At 46.9% G+C, this 24031-nt stretch overlaps 1 protein-coding gene across 2 annotated transcripts in view; it reads left to right on the top strand.

Annotated features, from left to right (window-relative positions):
• The first annotated feature begins 1541 nt into the window (after positions 1–1541).
• KCNK10 (potassium two pore domain channel subfamily K member 10) overlaps positions 1542–24031 on the top strand; it is a 72862-nt gene continuing 50372 nt past the window's right edge. Inside the window, exon 1 of one of the 2 annotated variants that reach the window (XM_040411373.1) lies at positions 1542–2055. Coding sequence is in view for 1 of the 2 variants with exons in the window: in XM_040411372.1 (XP_040267306.1) it covers positions 5039–5090 (52 nt within the window). In the remaining variant the exon portion in view is untranslated. Of the gene's footprint in view, positions 2056–4532; positions 5091–24031 lie in introns of those variants that run through there. The other variant, XM_040411372.1, reaches the window with a different exon arrangement.

Raw genomic sequence — 24031 nt, 5'->3', positions numbered from 1 at the left:
CTGTAAGAGCAGTGAGACTATGGACTCTTTACTGTAAGAGCAGTGAGACTATGGACTCTTTACTGTAAGAGCAGTGAGACTATGGACTCTATACTGTAAGAGCAGTGAGACTATGGACTCTATACTGTAAGAGCAGTGAGAGTGTTGACTCTTTACTGTAAGAGCAGTGAGACTATGGACTCTTTACTGTAAGAGCAGTGAGACTATGGACTCTATACTGTAAGAGCAGTGAGACTATGGACTCTTTACGGTAAGAGCAGTGAGACTATGGACTCTTTACGGTAAGAGCAGTGAGACTATGGACTCTTTACTGTAAGAGCAGTGAGACTATGGACTCTTTACTGTAAGAGCAGTGAGACTATGGACTCTACTGTAAGAGCAGTGAGACTATGGACTCTTTACTGTAAGAGCAGTGAGACTATGGACTCTTTACTGTAAGAGCAGTGAGACTATGGACTCTATACGGTAAGAGCAGTGAGACTATGGACTCTATACTGTAAGAGCAGTGAGACTATGGACTCTTTACTGTAAGAGCAGTGAGACTATGGACTCTTTACTGTAAGAGCAGTGAGACTATGGACTCTTTACTGTAAGAGCAGTGAGACTATGTACTCCTTACTGTAAGAGCAGTGAGACTATGGACTCTTTACTGTAAGAGCAGTGAGACTATGGGCTCTTTACTGTAAGAGCAGTGAGACTATGGACTCTTTACTGTAAGAGCAGTGAGACTATGGACTCTTTACGGTAAGAGCAGTGAGACTATGGACTCTTTACTGTAAGAGCAGTGAGACTATGGACTCTATACTGTAAGAGCAGTGAGACTATGGACTCTTTACTGTAAGAGCAGTGAGACTATGGACTCTTTACTGTAAGAGCAGTGAGACTATGGACTCTTTACTGTAAGAGCAGTGAGACTATGGACTCTTTACTGTAAGAGCAGTGAGACTATGGACTCTATACTGTAAGAGCAGTGAGACTATGGACTCCTTACTGTAAGAGCAGTCAGACTATGGACTCTTTACTGTAAGAGCAGTGAGACTATGGACTCTTTACTGTAAGAGCAGTGAGACTATGGACTCTTTACTGTAAGAGGAGTGAGACTATGGACTCTTTACTGTAAGAGCAGTGAGACTATGGACTCTATACTGTAAGAGCAGTGAGACTATGGACTCTATACTGTAAGAGCAGTGAGACTATGGACTCTATACTGTAAGAGCAGTGAGACTGTTGACTCTTTACTGTAAGAGCAGTGAGACTATGGACTCTTTACTGTAAGAGCAGTGAGACTATGGACTCTATACTGTAAGAGCAGTGAGACTATGGACTCTTTACGGTAAGAGCAGTGAGACTATGGACTCTTTTCGGTAAGAGCAGTGAGACTAAGGACTCTTTTCGGTAAGAGCAGTGAGACTAAGGACTCTTTACGGTAAGAGCAGTGAGACTATGGACTCTTTACGGTAAGAGCAGTGAGACTATGGACTCTCTGCCTGAGGAGGTGGTGATGGTGAGTTCACTAAACAAGTTTCCTAGAGAGGGGTTGTTGATCCAGGTAGTTATTCTGATTGGAGTCGGGAAGGATTTTTTCCCCTTCAAGTGAAGATAATTGGCTTCTACCTGACGTTTATTTTTGCCTACCTCGGGATCGGCTTGCAGGATAACAGGGTGAACCGGATGGACGGATGCTTTCTTCAGCCTTACAGACTATGTTACTCTCTTGAACACGTTGGGCGGTGGAGCACACAGTCTATCGGGAAGCTGCGTTCCTTCTCGACGCGTCACATATAATCCCTGATTTATTCAATCTGTAATTAGGGGCATGGTTTGGGCAGCGGCGCCTCGTCTCTGGGTGTCAGCCGTCCCTCCACCCTCGGACATGCAGATATTGACATTCAGAATTAGGGTGCTGTCTTAGTAGAGCACCTGTCATTGCTCCACCCATCTGACCTCTGCTCTTTCTATGGGAATAATTGAGGGTAATTAAAACTAAGAAATTAATCTATTACTCGCGGTGCTCGAGGGCAAGAGAGGGACCCGAGGACTCTGCATCTACGTGAGGTGAGGCCCGCAGCGTCTGCGGGGGGCAACCTGCTTTCTCACAGTCACTGGATGCACATGCTGGGTTAAAGTAAACCGGTCTAGAACCCCGGGCAGCAGGAAATCCCGCCAGGTTCTCGACTCACAAACGTCCACGTTCTGCTGTGACACGCTGCAGCGTTTCAGAGAACACCTGGGCGAATGCAGCCTATTGCTCCCTGTTATCAGCCATGTCAGGGTGCCCCTTTATATCAGTGCCCTCCCCACACCATAGAGTCAGACCATGCAATGGCTCCCGGGCCCTTGGAGAGAAAGGGCCCGGCCCTGGTTGGTCTCTTTGCCTGTGCTTCCGTTGGCAGGAATTCTGGATTCTGCATTAACACGTGGGTGACCAGTCATAGGAAGGAATGGGGGGCAACTCCTGGCATCATAAGGGGGTCCGCTGTATGACTCCAGGACTGTGCATCCTGAGCTTCCTGGTTCATGAATATAATACACAGGGCAATTACAATGAACGTGTTTGCACTTCATCCTCCAGCGCCCAGTTAGTAGAGTAAGGGTCCATTCACACGTCCGCAAAATGGGTCCGCATCCGTTCAGCAATTTTGCGGAACAGGTGCGGCCCCATTCATTTTCAATGGGGCCGGAATGTGCTGTCTGCATCCGCATTTGCGGATCCGCAAAAAAATAGAACATGTCCTATTTTTGTCCGCGATTGCGGACAAGAAAAGGCATTATCTATGAGAGTGCCGGCGATGTGCAGCAAAATACGGAACGCACATTGCCGGTGTCCATGTTTTGCGGATCCGTAATTTTCTGGCCCTTTGTAGAACAGTGCTATCCTTGTCCGTAATGCGGACAATAATGGGACATGTTCTATTGTTTTGTGGAACGGACATACGGAAACGGAATGCACGCGGTGTACACGGAACGGACACGGAAAGAAAATACGTTCGTGTGCAAGAGGCCTAAGGCACAAGGGGCAGTTACACGTCAGAGGGGATGGAGGGTCCCAAAATATACCGAAATATACTACAGTGTGCGCTCCAATCAGGAAAAACCGATAAGCGGCATGTGAGGTCTCCGAGGATAAGCGTCAACATCTGTCAGGCGGCCGCTTATCTCCCTCTGAGATAGCAGTCACCTGCAGTCAGTGTGTGGCCATGGGAGAGAATGAGGGGGAATGAAGAAGAATGAATGGTAATGAGGGGGAATGAAGAAGAGGATGAGGGAGAATGTGAAGACGCATGGGTGTGAACGAGGCGGACTGAGGGCGGCCATTGTCTGCGCGGTGGGCGCCGCTGATGGTTCGGGGCCGCAGCTGCTCCTCGCCTGCCGCCTCCTCAGTGCGGATGTCGCCCGGTAATCCGGAGCTCCCAGCTGCCCGGTCTGCACAGGCTCTGCCTTTGTCTGCGGCTTTGTGCTCTGCATGTGAATATGTGCTGCGAGCGGCCGCCTCTGCTGCAGGGACCCCCCAGGTGTCCGCCATGTGCCGCTGACCACCCGAGCGTGTCCCCCGCCAGGACCACCGCGCCCTGCTCCGCCGGCCAGTGAGTACCACCACCACCATCATCGTCACCATCACCCCCACCAGGCTCTGTGTGTGAGGAGGGAACTTCTCCCGGTAATGGGGGGGGCTTCCTGATGACACACTGCGGTCCGCTCCACCAGCCGGGAGCCCGGGCGTCTGTCAGCCTGGAGCTGGTGTGACCAGAGGGAGGACCACCTCACCCCTCTCCAGGACCACCCTACCCCTCTCCAGGACCACCTCACCCCTCTTCAGGACCACCTCACCCCTCTTCAGGACCACCTCACCCCTCTCCAGGACCACCTCACCCCTCTCCGGGACCGTCTCTCCCCTCTCCAGGACCACCTCACCCCTCTCCAGGACCGTCTCACCCCTCTCCAGGACCACCTCACCCCTCTCCGGGACCGTCTCTCCCCTCTCCAGGACCACCTCACCCCTCTCCAGGACCGTCTCACCCCTCTCCAGGACCACCTCACCCCTCTCCAGGACCACCTCACCCCTCTCCGGGACCACCTCACCCCTCTCCAGTACTGTCTCACCCATCTCCAGGACCACCTCACCCCTCTCCAGGACTGTCTCACCCCTCTCCAGGACCACCTCACCCCTCTCCAGTACTGTCTCACCCATCTCCAGGACCACCTCACCCCTCTCCAGGACTGTCTCACCCATCTCCAGGACCACCTCACCCCTCTCCAGGACCGTCTCACCCCTCTCCAGGACCGTCTCACCCATCTCCAGGACTCTCACTGTCTCACCCATCTCCAGGACCACCACTTCCCTCTCCAGGACCACCTCACCCATCTCCAGGACCACCTCACCTCTCTCCAGGACTGTCTCACCTCTCTCCATTACCACCTCACCCATCTCCAGGACTCTCACTGTCTCACCCATCTCCAGGACCACCTCATCTCTCTCCAGGACTATTTCACCCCTCTCCAGGACGGTCTCACCCCTCTCCAGGACGGTCTCACCTCTCTCCAGGACTGTCTCACCCCTCTCTAGGACTGTCTCACCCCTCTCCGGGACTGTCTCACCTCTCTCCAGGACTGTCTCACCCCTCTCCAGGACTGTCTCACCCCTCTCCAGGACGGTCTCACCTCTCTCCAGGACTGTCTCACCCCTCTCCAGGACTTTCTCACCTCTCTCCAGGACTGTCTCACCTCTCTCCAGGACTGTCTCACCTCTCTCCAGGACTGTCTCACCCCTCTCCAGGACGGTCTCACCTCTCTCCAGGACTGTCTCACCCCTCTCCAGGACTGTCTCACCCCTCTCCAGGACTTTCTCACCCCTCTCCAGGACTTTCTCACCTCTCTCCAGGACTTTCTCACCTCTCTCCAGGACTGTCTCACCCCTCTCCAGGACTGTCTCATCTCTCTCCAGGACTGTCTCACCTCTATGTCTGCCCAGCCCTCCATGGTGCAGTGACCTGACCGCCGGGATCTGTGTCTGGGGGGTCCCTGCTGATTTCCTGGAGACATGAAATTCCCCATAGACACCCCGAGGAAGCAGGTGAACTGGGATCCACAAGGTGGGTGCTGGGTGCAGGCTCTGCCGCAGAGCTCGGTGCTGTGGGTGGGTGCTGGGTGTCTGTGTCTTGTGCCCTGTGTGTGCCAGCTGCTGCACAGTGCCACAGGCTGGGCCCCTCCACAATGCGGGGACCCCCAACCTCTCCTCCAGCTCATTAACATTTCAGTAGCTTTGCAGCAGGATAACCCCCATCATGTGCAGAATACCAGGGAGCCGAGTGCTGCAAACTTCCCTCCTGCCCATAGAAGTTATTATTATAGTTCTTATTGTTTATGATGGGAGGAGGGCGCCGTGTGGGGCGTGGGTGCACCTACCTGCCTGGACTTGTAGGGTAGGTGCAGAAAGTGAGAAGAACAAAGGAAGAACTGACACCTAAACAGACAGAGAGACAGATAATGGAGAGACAGATAGATAATAAATAGAGACAGACAGATAATAGAGACAGATAGATAATAGAGAGAGATAGATGGATAATAGATAGATATGAGATAGAAGATAGATGGATAGAGAGATAATAGATTTTGTACAGTAGAGGGTTCTCCATCAGAATGTGCTATCATAAAGAGTTAAATGACGGGGATCGGTCAGAAGTGCATCTGTTACATTGTAGTTCAGTGTTTATCTTGCTGATCATGTAGATTCCGGTGCGGATATTATTGCGGACCGGACACCGTGTGTCCATGATCCACATCCAGGTCACACGTCAGCGGACACTTCATACATGAAATATTACATAGTCACGTGCAGAGGACAGGACTACATGGAAGGGGCACGATCAGAATAGCCCCGGCAGTGACAGTGCACGGGGACCTCGTGGGGGTGGGATGGACCCAGTATCATTATAAGACGTGTTTGGAGAACCTCTCCTCGTGTTACGGGCCCCACTGGGATCAGCTGGTGGCCGGGGGCCCATGGAATCCAAACGGAAGGGCAATGAGCAGTCTTCAGGACTGAATTTATCAGAACCCCTGGCAGGAGCCCAGAGACCCCAGATGCTGACAGCACCCCCTATATACACCCGCCATAACATTAAAGCCCCTGACAGATGAAGTGCATAACACTGATTATTTTATTACAATGGCACCTGTCGGGGGGGGGGGGGGGGGGGGTGAAGACCCTCCAGTCCTTTAAAGTTGATGTGTTGGGAGCATAAACTTTGGGCATTGACTATGGCCAGGGTGAAGTGGTGAGGTGTAGATGACTGGGTCAGAGCATCTGCCGAGCGCCCAGGCTTGTTGGGGTGTTCCCCTGGTATGTAGTGGTTTGTACCCATCAGAAGTGCTCCATGGAAGGATAGGATCATGGGCACCAAAGGCTCCCCCAAAGCTGTGACTTCATACTTTGTGTTTATCTCGTGTGTGGGGCCAAGTCTCCCCCTCAGGGCTCATACACTGAGGTTTGGAGCTTGACCCTTATCAGGGCTGAATTCTGTCCATGCGTGTATCTGCTGCATACAAGAGGTGACCCCCAGATAACCGGGTCTGGAGACACCTCGTATTCTGGGTGGTGTCGGATCCTGCCATGTTTATTATGCAGCTTCACCATAGAGCATATTACGTCATTGTTTTTGTTCCATGGTTATTACTGGTCTTTGGTGGAAGGAGGGGAGAGGTGTCCAGACATCACGTAATACAGATTTATACCTGCATCTAAGGAACGTTGCAGTTGGGACATTGAGTAACTTCACGTGAGACATCTTGTAGCGCTGCAGTATCCATGTACCGTTAGGGCAGTTTACAAGACGCCGCAGCGCTCAGTTCTCTGACTCGGATTCTTTATTATCATTCAATTAACATCGATTAGATATAAATGATCTGGTTGAGAAATGCAGCAGCAGATGATGGTCACAGCCGTGCCATGGTGCCACACTGACACCCTGATACACCCTGCCCTTGTGGGGTGATCCTGTCCATGAGGCCAGGACTGAGCCATAAGAAGGTGACGTGCTGTAGGCAGGGGAGCAAGAGAACGTGAGGGGATTTGCAGTTGATAAATTCCTTCAGTAGACGATTGGCCACGACTCTTGTGGCCGTATCTTGTGTGTGTCACTTAGGATTTTTCCCCTGACACCTGCATTATGGTCAGGACTGACCCTTCAGTGGTTGGCTTGCAAAAGACAATCAGAAGATCTTTAGAAAAACTTGAGTAGGAGGGTGAGAGACTCTATTAATGAAGATAAAAGGAAAGATGCTTTAAATGACAAACACCATGACTACAGAGACCATGACCATATGACTATAGAATCTATGATTATGGAGACTATGACTATAGAATCTATGACCATGGAGACTATGACTAAAGAGATCATGTTCAGGGAGACTATGACTAAAGAGATCATGACTTTAGACACCATGACCTGGGCGACCATGACTATAAACACTAAGGCCATAGAATCAATGACTGTAGAGACCTTAATTATAGAGTCCATGACCATGGAGACAATGACTGTAGAGACCATGATCATGGAGACCTTGACTGTAGAGATCATGGCCATGGAAACTATGACTATAGAGACCATGACCATGGAGACTATAGCGACCATAGGCATGGATACCTTGACTATAGAGACCATGAGTATGGAGGCTATGTCTACAGAGACCACTACTATACAGTGACCATGGAAGCAATGCCTGTAGAGACCATGATCATGGAGACCTTGATTGTAGTGATCATGACCATGAAAACTATGACAATAGAGACCATGACCATGGAAACTATGACTATAAAGATCATGACCATGGAGATAGACACCATAAGCATGGATACCTTGACTATAAAGACCATGACTACAGAGACCATGAGTATGGAGAGTATGACTAGAGACTATGGCTACATAGACCACGACTATACAGTGACCATTGACAATAGAGACAGTGACTATGGAGACCATGACTAAAGAGACCTTGACCATGGCGACTATGAATATAGAGAGCATAACTATAGACACCATGAATATAGACACAGTGACCATTTAGACCATGCATAGGAACTGTATGTTATAGAGATCTCAGTTATAGAGTCCATGACCAGGGAGACCATGGCTATAAACACCAAGACTATGGAGAAAATTTCTATAGAGACCATGATCATGGAGATCATAACTGTAGATACCTTGACCATGGAAACTATAACTATGAAGACCATGACTATAGAGACAGTGACCATTACAAAGGAGACAACGATCATGGAGACATGACTACAGAGACCATAGAGACTATGACTATAGAAACAATAATTTTAGATTTGATGACCATGTAGACAATTCCACCTGAAATTGACCACTGAGACCATGACAATCAGGAATATGACCAGAGATGAGGCCATGTCCAGAGCGCGCAGGACTGTAGAGACTATGCCCACTGACATTATTTGACCCTTACTAATGAGACCATAACCACTTAGACCATTACCATTCAAACTGTGACCACATATGAGACCAGGAGGGTAGACACAATTACTACAGAGACATTGTTATTGAGAGCAGGACCATGGAGGTGACCTAATGTATGGTGTTATTCCAGACTGGATTCATCATGTACAATCTGCGCTTTTTGATTGGAGAACAGTTGGTGCAAACATCTCCATGTCATTGCTCTAATACCTTTCCATTGTGTCTACATGTTACACTGGTGGCCTGTGTCCGCCATTCCATTTGTGTCTGTCTAGTGTGTATGTCTGAACAGGAGCTTAGTTCAGTGTATCTCACCCTATCTGTGGTGGCTAACCTCTGGCACTCCAACTGTGGTAAAACTACAACTACCAAGATTTAACACTTGCTTGGCTGTTCTCAGAACTCCATAGAAATGAATGGAGCATGCTTGGAGTCGTAGTTTCCCTACAGCCGGAGGTTAGCCATCACTTCCCTGGGTTCAGCACTACAGGGGTTACCCCTGTTCTCTCCTTCTTCTGTGTGTCCTGTCCAGCGGCTGACTAACTGGTTGATCAGCTCCCCTGTAAACACCTGCCTGTTTCTCTCTTGGCCTGATCATCACTGGTCCTGATAGGTTCTGCTTTATCTTACTATCTGAGCTATGATACGTTTTCCTATGGGTATACTGACAGTTGTCTTCCTGGACATTGATCTCAGCCTGTTCCCGACTGTGAGTTAGCCTGATTTCTCTGGTGCTGTGTTCTGGTTTTTCTGATCCCCGTGGTCCAGTGGTCTACCACTCCTGGATGGTTGGCGCAGTTGATCCACAACCACAGATCATAACCGTGTGATCAGGCCATGGATCCCACTCATCCAGCACAACACTGTGATGGCCAACTGCTGGATTTTATAGTAGTCCACCCACTTCAACATTGCCAGTACGCCATACAGTTTTGCACTCTGTCCTCAGAGTTGGCCTGACACCATAATGGGCCTTGTGGCAGCATTCGGGAAGGGCCTGTCAGCTCATATTAGGATGAACTGGCAGGTCGTGATATCCCGACTACCCTGGAGGGTTTGATCTCTCTTGCTACCCACATTGATCTCCAGTTCCAAGAACAAGCCAAACAAGTAGTTTGTGAGAGAGAATCTCTTCAGTTGCCACCAACATTCCAGAGACTTCTGACTCGTCCATCTTCTACTCCGGTTCAGGAGCCCACGCAATTGGATAGCCTCAACATTGTCTGAAGAGGAGCATCAATGCAGGCACTCCAGTGACTTGTGTCTGTATTATGGTACCAAGGGAAACCGTGTCCGCACTTGTCCTCACAAAACAGGACTTCTGAGCTTAGGAACCATAGAGGACATTGCCCTGGGTGAAGACCAGCTCTTTTCAGAAGTGACCTTCATAGACTCTGGCACTGCAGGCCTTGGTGAACCAGTACTATATACCCGTCCAGTGACCTTGGTGGTGACCTGCATCAATGGAAAGGCTCTTTCTGAAACCATCCAGTAAGTCCCATTCTGAGACAATTTCCCTATAGGTTCTACCTGAGTCTACCTGTCCACTTCTGCTGGAACTGACTTGGATCCATCTACACAATCCAGTCCTCGACTGGAACTCTGGACAGATTCTTCATTGGGGTTCAGGAATCCACCTGTACCCCAATATCTGCAAGATCTACCTCCTATATATATCGGTTGTACAGATGTCTTCATCAAGAAGAGGGATGGAGACCTGTTGCCATCTCTGAGTCAAGTCTGTCCCCCATCTGTGTCTGTCTGAAGCCAAAGCCAAGTCTGAACATGTCCCAAGAGACTCGGTGAGTGGTGTTTTGTCCCTCTGCTGGAGTGCTGGTGATTGACTCTGCTGCCAGTCATTCTTTCGTATTTGTCCTGTGAGTGAGGCTTCAGCTCGTATGACCAGAGCTGCTGTACCAGATTGTCATAACCAGCGCCCCAGATGTTCTGCTTATATTGTTGGTCCCGTCTGCGGTGGCAGCTTGTACAGTGTAAAGCATTGTCTGCAGGACTCCAGACCAAAGAAGAGAGGGTGAAGCGGCACTGTTGTGGTGGTCACGTGCGTCCACGGCTTCACTTGCTATGTTTCTGTCTGTATGTGTGAACAGGAGCTTAGTTCAGTGTCTCTCACCTTAGGTTCAGCACTGCGGGGGTTACGCCCTTTCTCTCCTTGCTCTGTGTGTTGCTGTCCAGCTGCTGAATAGCTCATCGGCCCCCCTACAAATACCTGCTGGTGGTTCTGCTTTACCCTGCTGTCTGAGCTATCATGCCGCCGGTTCCTTGATATGAGCCTGGTTCCTCTGGTGCTCCTGATCCCTGTGGGTCAGCAGCCGACCCCTCCTGGGTGGTTAGCACACACCATCCAGTAGACCTGACTTACAGAGTAGACCGAGGATTACCGTTTATCCCAGGTGAATATATCACAGTGTTCAGTCACACCGGTTATCACATCCACACACAGTGTGCTTGTTAACCTGATAAGAAGTAACATAGTATATAAAGCTGAAAAAAGCCCCCCGTCCATCCAGTTCGGCCTCTTATCCTGCAAGTTGATCCAGAGGAAGGCAAAACAAAACAAAAAAAAAACTGTGAGGTAGAAGTCAATTTTCCCCACTCTAGGGGGAAAAAATTCCTTCCCGACTCCGATCAGGCATCAGAATAACTCCCTGGATCAACGACCCCTCTCTAGTAGGTAGGGGTGGGTGATATAGACGATATAGGCGATATGCGATATAAATTTGTGCCACGATATGGATTTTGAGCATATCGCCAATATCGCCGGTCCGCGATATGATCGCGCTCTCTGCGCGCACCATCTTCTCCTGAGCCGGCACACTGGGCACAGTGGAGAAGGAGAGAGTCCCTCCCTCCCCACTGTGCGCGGCTGCCGCTGACCACCAATGACAAAAGAGGAGGAGGGGAGGGACTGACAGTAAATCATTGAGTTTTCACGATCTCAGTGAGCGCGTGAAAACTCAAATCCGATGGTATATTCTAACCCCCAGGCGTTCCCATGGTGACAGGGACGCTTGCCTGGGGGTTAGAATATACAGGGCCACGCCGCTGACAGTAGAACATTTAAAAACTAATCAGTAACTTTAACTTTATTCATTGGTGATCTCTTTACTGTATACCTTACTAGGTCTTAGCTCCGGTAACAGCAGGCAGTGCGGGGGGCGGCACTCACTCACTGACGTCACGCGCCTGCTCCTCCCACTAGGCGGCGCAGGCGCGTGACGTCAGTGAGTGAGCGCCGCCCCCCGCACTGCCTGCTGTTACCGGAGCTAAGACCTAGTAAGGTATACAGTAAAGAGATCACCAATGAATAAAGTTAAAGTTACTGATTAGTTTTTAAATGTATTCCTGTGAGCGTCGGGGGGGGGGGGGGGGGGGGGGGATCTGTGGATGGCACTGTTTAGGGGAGGGGGGGATCTGTGGATGGCACCGTTTAGGGGAGGGGGGGGATCTGTGGATGGCACCGTTTAGGGGAGGGGGGGGATCTGTGGATGGCACCGTTTAGGGGAGGGGGGGATCTGTGGATGGCACCATTTAGGGGAGGGGGGGATCTGTGGATGGCACCGTTTAGGGGAGGGGGGGATCTGTGGATGGCACCATTTAGGGGAGGGGGGGGATCTGTGGATGGCACCGTTTAGGGGAGGGGGGGATCTGTGGATGGCACCGTTTAGGGGAGGGGGGGGATCTGTGGATGGCACCGTTTAGGGGAGGGGGGGGATCTGTGGATGGCACCGTTTAGGGGAGGGGGGGATCTGTGGATGGCACCATTTAGGGGAGGGGGGGATCTGTGGATGGCACCATTTAGGGGAGGGGGGGGATCTGTGGATGGCACCGTTTAGGGGAGGGGGGGGATCTGTGGATGGCACCATTTAGGGGAGGGGGGGGATCTGTGGATGGCACCATTTAGGGGAGGGGGGGGATCTGTGGATGGCACCGTTTAGGGGAGGGGGGGGATCTGTGGATGGCACCGTTTAGGGGAGGAGGGGATCTGTGGATGGCACCATTTAGGGGAAGGGGAAGATCTGTGGATGGCACCATTTAGGGGAGGGGGATCAGCTCCCTGCTGCTGTGTGCACAAAGCACAGGGCAGCAGGGAGAGTGTAAAGTCCTATTCACCCTAATAGAGCTCTATTAGGGTGAATATGACAAGGGTTCTACGTTCTAGCCCTTAAGGAGACTAATAGTTATTAAATAAAAAGTAAAAAAATGTTTAAACACGCCCCCCCAAATATAGAAAACAATATATCGCAATATATATCGCATATCGCACATGCTTAAAATTATATCGCAATATAGATTTTAGGCCATATCGCCCACCCCTACTAGTAGCTATAGCCTGTAATATTATTACACTCCAGAAATACAGTACAGACCAAAAGTTTGGACACACCTTCTCATTCAAAGAGTTTTCTTTATTTTCATGACTGAAAATTGTAGATTCACACTGAAGGCATCAAAACTATGACTTAACACATGTGGAATTATATACATAACAAACAAGTGTGAAACAACTGAAAATATGTCATATTCTAGGTTCTTCAAAGTAGCCACCTTTTGCTTTGATTACTGCTTTGCACACTCTTGGCATTCTCTTGATGAGCTTCAAGAGGTAGTCCCCTGAAATGGTCTTTACTTCACAGGTGTGCCCTGTCAGGTTTAATAAGTGGGATTTCTTGCCTTATAAATGGGGTTGGGACCATCAGTTGCGTTGAGGAGAAGTCAGGTGGATACACAGCTGATAGTCCTACTGAATAGACTGTTAGAATTTGTATTATGGCAAGAAAAAAGCAGCTAAGTAAAGAAAAACGAGTGGCCATCATTACTTTAAGAAATGAAGGTCAGTCAGTCAGCCGAAAAATTGGGAAAACTTTGAAAGTAAGGGCTATTTGACCATGAAGGAGAGTGATGGGGTGCTGCGCCAGATGACCTGGCCTCCACAGTCACCGGACCTGAACCCAATCGAGATGGTTTGGGGTGAGCTGGACCGCAGAGTGAAGGCAAAAGGGCCAACAAGTGCTAAGCATCTCTGGGAACTCCTTCAAGACTGTTGGAAGACCATTTCAGGGGACTGCCTCTTGAAGCTCATCAAGAGAATGCCAAGAGTGTGCAAAGCAGTAATCAAAGCAAAAGGTGGCTTCTTTGAAGAACCTAGAATATGACATATTTTCAGTTGTTTCACACTTGTTTGTTATGTATATAATTCCACATGTGTTAATTCATAGTTTTGATGCCTTCATAGTCATGAAAATAAAGAAAACTCTTTGAATGAGAAAGTGTGTCCAAACTTTTGGTCTGTACTGTACTTCTCAACAACATTGTCCCTTACTTGTTTGGAGAGTTCCTCGGTCTTCATGGCAGTGTTTAGTTAGTGATGCCTTTTGCTTTGCAGCCTCTGGGGCCTTTCAAAAAAGGTGTGTATATGTAATGACAGGTCATGTGACACTTAGATTGCACACAGGTGACATCATGTCACTAATTATGTGACTTCTGAAGGTAATTGGTTGCACCAGAGTTTTTTATGGGCTTCCTAATAAAGGGGGTGAATACATACGCACAGGACAATTTTCTGTTTTCTATTTCTAAACAATAATTTTATTTATATATTTTACTTATTTCACTTCACCAACTTAGACTATTGTGTCCTGATCCATCACATACAATTCAGATTAAAAATAATACTAAACAATGACTAAAATAATAGATGGCGGAGGTGCAGTAGACATCGCTTATCTGGACTTTAGTAAGGCTTTTGACACTGTCCCACATAGAAGACTTATCAATAAACTGCAGTCTTTGGGCTTGGACTCCCATATTGTGGAATGGATTAGGCAGTGGCTGAGGGACAGACAGCAGAGGGTTGTAGTCCATGGAGTATATTCAGACCAGGTCTTGTTACCAGTGGGGTACCTCAGGGGTCTGTTCTGGGACCCATATTGTTTAATATAAATTGCAGAAGGCCTCGATGGTAAGGTGTGTCTTTTTGCTGACGACACAAAGATTTGTAACAGGGTTGATGTTCCTGGAGGGATACACCGAATGGAAAAGGATTTAGGAAAACTAGAGGAACAGTCAAAAATCTGGCAACTAAAATGTAATGTTGATAAGTGCAAGATAATGCACCTGGGGCGTAAAAACCCAAGAGCAGAATATACAATCAGTGATACAGTCCTAACCTCAGTATCTGAGGAAAGGGATTTAGGGATCATTATTTCAGAAGACTTAAAGGTAGGCAGACCATGTCATAGAGCAGCAGGAGATGCTAGCAGAATGCTGGGGTGTATAGGGAGAGGCATTACTAGTAGACAGAGGGGGGCGCTCATGCCGCTCTACAGAGCACTAGTGAGACCTCATCTGGAGTATTATGCTCAGTACTGGAGACCATATCTCCAGAAGGATACTGATACTTTGGAGAGAGTTCAGAGAAGAGCTACTAAACTGGTCCATGGATTGCAGGATAAAACTTACCAGGAAAGATGAAAGGACCTTAACATGTAGAGCTTGGAAGAAAGACGAGACCGAGGGGAGATGAGAGAAACTGCTAAATACATAAAGGGAATCAACAAGGGAAAAGAGGAGAGAAGATTTACAAGAAGAAAAACTGCTACAAGAGGACATAGTGTTAAATTAGAGGGACAAAGGGTTAACAGTAATATCAGGAAGTATTACTTTACTGAGAGAGTAGTGGATGCATGGAATAGCCTTCCTGCAGAAGTGGTAGCTGCAAATACAGTGAAGGAGGTTAAGCATGCATGGGATAGGCATAAGGCCATCCTCCATATAAGATAGGGCCAGGGGCTATCCATAGTACTCAGTATATTGGGCAGACTAGATGGGCCAAATGGTTCTGATCTGCCGACACATTCTAGGTTTCTATTAACAAAACATTGAACTTAAAGGGAACCTGTCATGTGGATATTTGATTATAATCTAACTAATTATATACAATCATTAACTACTAAAAAGTACCTTAGATGTATCACTTACTGGTGTGACAGATGGTTACCTCATAATATACACACAAAGATGCCGCATGCTAATGAAGTGATTGGAGTCCGGCGTGATGTCATTGAGTCCAGCGTATATTTAATTCAGAGCTATAGCCACTCCCCTGCCCACCTGCTGCTGGTTCATATGGAAACAAACTGTCATTCAGCAGCAGGTGGGTGGGGAGAGTCAGGAGCTCATGAATATTCATGACTCATCATTATCAGCTGGAGCTTTTCAATACAAGATGTTGGCAGATTGACTGGGTCAATTAAAGAAAGTGACCCAGCATTGTGCTAAGAGAATCAGTCACTTATTTATGTTGCCCTTAGTTAGGACACCATAAAACTGGTGACAGGTTCCCTTTAAGGCTGTAATGTAACAAAACCCGAAAAAAGTCAAGGGGGTGAATACTTTTGCAAGGCACTGTATATCTTCCCGGAGGTGCTGTGTAAAGTGGCAGGACTATGTTCTCATCACGGGCATCTATGCCCCTTTTGATGCAACCAAAGTCTTAAGGAGCTGGTTGCAGATTCATGTTTCCCTCAGAAGCTGTGAATTTCCCCCTTGAGGTTTGGGTTCTTCTGCATGTAACAATGTGATGTTCAGTGATGGAACATTGTATCTGTGTGATAATACATGTGATACAATGTGTTTATTATACTGGGTGTTTATTTCTTTGTACTATTCAGTGATTGTTCTTTGGTGCACATTTTAGGCACCTGCATTTAGTGGTATTGTAACTTAACAGCCATGTTCAAATAGGTCACATGCTGAAGGAATCAGTTGTAGAGAGATTTAAAGGGAAGCTGTCACCTCCAACAAACATCCCAAGCAGGCAGCAGTACCTACCCCTTCGCTGTGACTGACCGCCGGCAGTTCGTCAAAGCCAGCCGAACTGTCGTGCATAAGCGCTGTCAATCACAGGGAAGGGGGTGTGGTTACCGTGACTTGAAGCAAGGAGGCCGCTGCCTCTGTGACTTGAAGCCTAACTAGAGAAGCGCGACGGGCAGGGGATAAAAGAGCTTCATCTGCCTGCAGGAAGAAAATGATCGTTACAAACACGCTGCCGGCTACTCTCAGGTACTGCTGCCGGCTTGGGATGTTTGTTGGAGGTGACAGGTTCCCTTTAAAGAGGCTCTGTCCCCCGGATCAACGCATATAAAGAATATAACTGCTATAATACTGCCTCCTATGTACAAGAATATAACTACTATAATACTGCCTCCTATGTACAAGAATATAACTACTATAATACTGCCTACTATGTACAAGAATATACCTACTATAATACTGCCTCCTATGTACAAGAATATAACTACTATAATACTGCTTCTATGTACAGGAATATTACTACTATAATACTGCTCCTATGTACAAGAATATAACTACTATAATACTGCTCCTATGTACAAGAATATAACTACTATAATACTGCTCCTATGTACAAGAATATAACTGCTATAATACTGCCTCCTATGTACAAGAATATAACTACTATAATACTGCTACTATGTACAAGAATATAACTGCTATAATACTGCCTCCTATGTACAAGAATATAACTACTATAATACTGCTGCTATGTACAAGAATATAACTACTATAATACTGCTCCTATGTACAAGAATATAACTGCTATAATACTGCCCCCTATGTACAAGAATATAACTACTATAATACTGCTACTATGTACAAGAATATAACTGCTATAATACTGCCTCCTATGTACAAGAATATAACTACTATAATACTGCTCCTATGTACAAGAATATAACTACTATAATAGTGCTGCTATGTACAAGAATATAACTACTATAATACTGCTCCTATGTACAAGAATATAACTACTATAATACTGCTCCTATGTACAGGAATATAACTACTATAATACTGCTCCTATGTACAAGAATATAACTACTATAATACTGCTCCTATGTACAAGAATATAACTACTATAATAGTGCTGCTATGTACAAGAATATAACTACTATAATACTGCTCCTATGTACAAGAATATAACTACTATAATACTGCTCCTATGTACAGGGATATAACTACTATAATACTGCTCCTATGTACAGGAATATAACTACTATAATACTGCCTCCTATGTACAAGAATATAACTACTATAATACTGCTCCTATGTACAAGAATATAACTACTATAATACTGCTCCTATGTACAAGAATATAACTGCTATAATACTGCTCCTATGTACAAGAATATAACTACTATAATACTGCCTCCTATGTACAAGAATATAACTACTATAATACTGCTCCTATGTACAAGAATATAACTACTATAATACTGCTCCTATATACAAGAATATAACTACTATAATACTGGCTCCTATGTACAAGAATATAACTACTATAATACTGCTCCTATGTACAAGAATATAACTACTATAATACTGCCTCCTATGTACAAGAATATAACTACTATAATACTGCTCCTATGTACAAGAATATAACTACTATAATACTGCCTCCTATGTACAAGAATATAACTACAATAATACTGCCTCCTATGTACAAGAATATAACTACAATAATACTGCTCCTATGTACAAGAATATAACTACTAAAATACTGCCTCCTATGTACAAGAATATAACTACTATAATACTGCCTCCTATGTACAAGAATATAACTACTATAATACTGCTCCTATGTACAAGAATATAACTACTATAATACTGCTCCTATATACAAGAATATAACTACTATAATACTGGCTCCTATGTACAAGAATATAACTACTATAATACTGCTCCTATGTACAAGAATATAACTACTATAATACTGCCTCCTATGTACAAGAATATAACTACTATAATACTGCTCCTATGTACAAGAATATAACTACTATAATACTGCCTCCTATGTACAAGAATATAACTACAATAATACTGCTCCTATGTACAAGAATATAACTACTAAAATAGGGGGCGGAGCTGAGCCACGCTGCTGAATGGCCGCACGAGCTTGAGCTCCTCCAGCATTCCGGCTCATTTGCCCTATATAAGCCTATAACTTGCTTGATTATGGGGAAACCTGGCAGAGAAAAGAACAGAGGAAGCTCAGAGTCCACCCCACTGCGCTCCAAACAGCCAGAGATGGAGAAGTTTCTCCGGAAAACGTCGAGGTTCACGGCGCAGAAAGGCCCCAATATGGCGACGTCTGCTGCACAGGACTCTGACGCCGGGGAATTATCAGACGCAGGCAGCGGCTCCGATGTCTCGGATAAGAGGCCCAGAGACCCACCTCTCTCAGAGCGAACCCTGCGCCGGGTCCTTGAATCTGCCCTCTCGCCCCTGAAACAAGACCTGTCTGATATCAAGGACGACATGAAACATCTGGGGCAGAGAGTGGTGGCGTTAGAAGCCACTCAGGAGGCCATCATGACGTATGAGAGTAAAGCGTCGGAGGTGCTGGCGTCTCACAAGGCCTTGCTAAATGATGCCTTCCTGAAATTGGAAGACCAAGAAAACCGCAGCCGCCGGCGCAATATCCGCATCCGCGGCCTACCTGAGTCATTTGCAGCGGAGGCCTTACCGACAGTGGCACGGGAATTGTTCTCTAAGCTGCTGGATCCTGACAGAGCGGCGGGAATCGTGGTGGAACGCATACACAGGGCGTTGCGCCCTAGGCCTAAACCGCAAGAACCGACACGCGATGTAATATGTGGCTTATTGAGCTACGTTGATACCGCAGCCATCCTTAAAAGCCAAAGAGAAATGGAGGTACTGGAATACGAAAATACCCCGATCCAGATGTTCCAGGACATCGCGCCATCCACCCTGGCCAAGCGGCGCCTTCTCAGGCCTCTCCTGGATATCCTGAGGAAAACCTCGACCCCATTCCGCTGGCTATACCCCTTTGGGTTGGCGATCTCCAGAAATGGCAAGCTACTCACCGTACGCTCTCCTGCTGACCTGGATTCTGTTTGGCGGTCCCTGGATGTTCCTCCGATGGAGATCCCCTCATGGTTACCAGCTGACCAAGATGGCGCCCTTCCCATACCACCTCGTGTGACCGCATGGCAGACGGCGTCCACAGGCAAGTCGGATCGTTCGAGACGCAGCAGGATGGATAGAGATCCCACCTGATTAGAGTTGCTTGTAAGCATACCTTGCTGATATCTTTATCTCCCCAGAATAGGGGATGACTGTTGTTCACCTCCATGTTATACGGGTTACTAAAGGCGGACTTAGCCTTTCTACATTTTCAGTGTTTTTTACATTTTTAGTGTTTATTTTTGTGGCCTACCTTTTATTTTGGCTTAATGCTATGTTTAAACGGTTCTGTACCGTATTATTGCTGCCGCGGGACGCTACCTCTAGGATAACGCATTCTGCTCCTCATTGCAGGGTGATGTCCGGACGGAATAAGATGCTGGACACATTTTTTGTTTTGGTCTCTTTTGTTCAGACCACAGGTGCTTTACTTGCCCCCTCGCCAGTCCAATCCTGTCTTGGCTGGTGATAGGTAGAGTACCAACCTTCCTCGGACAGGTGTCTTGTCTGAGTCACTTAATTGTCAACTTGACATGTTTAATGTTCTCTTGTTAATTTTTTGTTCCTTTACACTTCCCTTACCTTCTTTCCCTTCTCCTGCTCATATCATCTGTGTGCTCTTCCATAATTCCACGGATGTTTTATGCATTTGCTCACCTGAATGTACGCAGTAATGTCCTCTATAGTAGTCGCCTCACTAAACGCGCATGGGCTGAACGAGCCATGTAAAAGGTCTCAAACACTATCTCTCCTTCTGAAAGATAAGGTCTCTGTGGCCTTTTTGCAAGAGACCCATTTCAGAACAGGCAAGATTCCTAAGCTTCCCCCTAAGAAATTTGTCCAGTGGTTCCACAGTACTCACGATTCCACCAGTAGGCGGGTTAGTATAGCTATTCATAAATGCCTCCCCTTTAAACACTCAGCTATCTCAGCAGACCCAGAGGGTAGGTACATTTTTATAAAGGGTTTACTGGGCGAATCTCTAGTGACCTTTGCTAACTTGTACGCTCCCAATAAAGGTCAAGTGCCATGGCTCGTTCAGACCCTTGCTGCGTTATCCTCCTTCTCAGAGGGCTTATTAGTACTGGGGGGCGACTTCAATGTTGCCCTGGAGCCAGCGGTGGACACCTCGGTGGGCAGACCTTCTGTCTCTTATAAGCTTTTGAAAAGATTAAAAATTTCCCTGAGGAAACTTAAAGTACTAGATGTCTGGCGGGCCCTAAACCCCAATGGCCGAGATTATACTTTTTACTCACATGCCAAACTATCTTTCCACAGATTGGATTACATTTTCCTGTCCAGTTCACATATGCGTAATGTCTCTGGAGCCCGGATAGGTAATATAACATTGTCCGACCATGCCCCTGTCATTGTAAATTTTTCCCTGTCTAGCCCGCAGAGAAAGGAGCGCTTATGGCGTCTCAATGATACCCTGATTCTAGACCCTAGACACGCAGACAAACTTAAGGCCTCAATATCTGAATTTTTCACACTTAATGACACCCCAGATTCACCTCCTTCTCCTTCTATACTATGGGAATCTCATAAGGTGGTCCTAAGGGGGGAACTCATAGCTTTGGGAGCTTTTGTGAAAAAACAAAGGACATTGGCCCTGGACGCCTTATTGGCGACCATAACCCGTCTAGAATCTTCCCACAAGGAATCTCGTGCTATAAGCACCCTAGCAGAACTAACTGAAGCCAGAACAAAACTAAAAAATTTATTTAATGTCACCTCAGCAAAGTTGGTACTTCGTTCCCGATTCAAGGCCTATGCACATGGGGATAGAGGAAACAGACTGATGTCGGCGATTGCCAAGAAGCAGTTCTCTGACTCCTTTGTTTCCTCTATTAAGGACTCCAAGGGCAAAGTACATAAGTCAACCCCAGATGTCGCTAAGGCATTTTGTGCCTTCTATGAGGCCTTATATAACTTGCCACCCCCTAATGGGACTACCCCTGGAGATCTATCTGAGGCCACTGATAAATTCTTGCAGTCTCTAGATCTTCCCTCTGTATCCCCATCAAAAATTACCCTCCTGACTAAGCCTATTTCTGATTCAGAGGTTCGCAAGGTCCTTATGTCTATCCCATCGGGCAAAAGCCCCGGCCCTGATGGATTTTCCATTGCATACTATAAATCCTTTCAGGATGTGTTAATCCCACGTTTCAGGAACTTGTGCAACTACCTTCTGACAGGGGGGTCTCTCGCTCCTCATTCCTTAATGGCGCACATTACTGTCCTCCATAAGGAAAACAAGGATCCAACATGCTGCAGTAACTATAGGCCAATATCTTTACTTAATAATGATGTGAAGTGGTGGGCGAAAATTCTGGCTACCAGGCTTCAGGATGTTCTTCCCGACATTGTACATGAGGAACAAGTAGGTTTTGTCCATGGCAGACAGGGGTCGGAGAACACGGTACGGCTTCTACATCTGGTGAATTGGGCTAAGAAATCTTCTAGGCCTTTAGTCCTAGTGAGTACAGATGCGGAAAAAGCCTTCGACAGGGTCAGCTGGCTCTTTATGTCGCGGACCCTGTCGAAGTTTGGCCTCCCGGACCAGTTTATTAGTGCTGTCAACACCCTTTACTCGGCCCCCTCTGCCATGGTCAAGGTCAATGGAGCTTTGTCCCCACCATTTCGCATCACCAACGGGACAAGACAGGGGTGCCCCCTTTCCCCGGCACTATTTGTACTGGTCATGGAAACCCTTCTGTGTAAAATTAGATCAGACCCTGTTATTAGAGGCCTTCAGATTGGCTCGCAAACCCATGTTACTGCAGCATTCGCGGATGACCTTTTAGTCATGACCTCCAACCCTGCAGAAGCCTTGCCCAAGTTGTTGAATACCTTTGAGGACTTTGGATTTGTATCCAATTTTAAAATAAATTATGGGAAATCCATGGCACTTAATATTTCTTGCCCCCAATCTGTAGTTAACAGTCTAAAACGTTCCACCCCATTTACCTGGGCCTCCAGAGACATTACATTTTTAGGAACACATGTTTCGGCCAATATTCAAGACCTAGCATCCCTTAACTATGCTCCACTCCTGCAAGAGGTTCGCACCCACTTACAAAATTTGAAACTCCCTTTTGTTTCATGGATAGGGAGGAAAAACTATCTGAAAACTTTCATTCTCCCCAAATTTCTTTATTTGCTACAAGCCATACCTATATGGTTGCCAAACTCATACTTTTCAGAGGTCCGCCGAGTGTTCACACGCTTTCTCTGGAATGGCAAGTCGCCACGCATTGCATATTCTGTTCTCACAAGAGATAAGAAGTTTGGAGGCTTTGGGATGCCTGATGTAAAGTCATACTACACTGCTGTTCAGTTATGCAGATGTGTATCTGCCCTGACATGTAAATCTAGCTCCCTTTGCTCACGGCTCGAATCTGTACTACTCACCAACCAGGATCAGCTCACTCTATGGGGTGTTAGGCCCTTTTCAGCTAATCATTACGCCTCATCCCCAGTTTGGAAAGGAATGCTAGTAGAATGGTCTAAAATGGTCAAATCCCAGCAGTTTAGTTTTCCCAATCCCTGTATGCCTCTTAAATTGTTACAGAGCTATATTCATCCTTCTGTGTCAAACCCCTCCGGGATTTGGTCTAGGCTCGCCGGCTTGTCCCTGCGGGATGTCCTTCTCCCAGATGGTAGTTTGCAATGGGATTTTATAACGGATCGCCCCGAAATCAAGACAGCCCCCTTTTTCCATTTGGCAGATTTTAAGAGAGATACCAAATTATGCGTTGGAACCTTTGTTAGTAATAGCTCCTCCTCTTGGCTTGAGAAGAAAGTCTTGGCCCCTAAGCCTCCCCTTAGGCCATTATCCCAGATGTATAAAGAAATGCTTTCCTTCTTACCACCAGAACTTGGGTATTTGACTTCATGGGAGCGAGAGCTTTCTATGACCCTGACGGAACCAGAGAGAGCCTTTGTTTTGGCTCATTCTCACGGCTTTGGTCGTTGTGTGAGAGTTCAAGAGAATTCTTTTAAGCTACTAAGTAGATGGTACAAAACTCCTGAATTCTTGCACAAACTTAACCCTGAGGTACCCGAGGTGTGTTTGAGGTGTGGCATAGAAACCGGTTCATTATCACATATCTGGTGGCTCTGCCATAAGATCCAACCGTTTTGGAAACGGATAGAATCAATGATCAATAGTGTTTGCAAAACTAAAGTCATACTAGATGCTAAACTTATCTTACTGTGGTGCCCTAATAGCACGATAACCCCTGCTAAGAATAATCTCCCTACAATGCTGATTACAGCTGCTAGATTACTAGTTCCCTTTTTGTGGAAAACCGATTCCCCTCCAAATCTCGATATGTGGACGGACAAGGTAGATCAAATCTACCGCTTTGAGGAACTGGCGCATTGGGAAACAAACTCACGTCACTGCTTCCTAAAGATATGGTCCCCGTGGAAATCACACAGGAATTTCACAAGATAGAGCAGGATCCCCTCACTTCTCCTCCCTACCTCCTTTTCCCTTCTTTTTGTTTCTTTTGATGTAT

This window comes from Bufo bufo, chromosome 11 (assembly GCF_905171765.1).
Source record: "Bufo bufo chromosome 11, aBufBuf1.1, whole genome shotgun sequence".
Lineage (NCBI taxonomy): Eukaryota > Metazoa > Chordata > Amphibia > Anura > Bufonidae > Bufo > Bufo bufo.
Note: the sequence above shows the minus strand (reverse complement) of the source record. Positions and strands in the feature narration are given on the sequence as shown.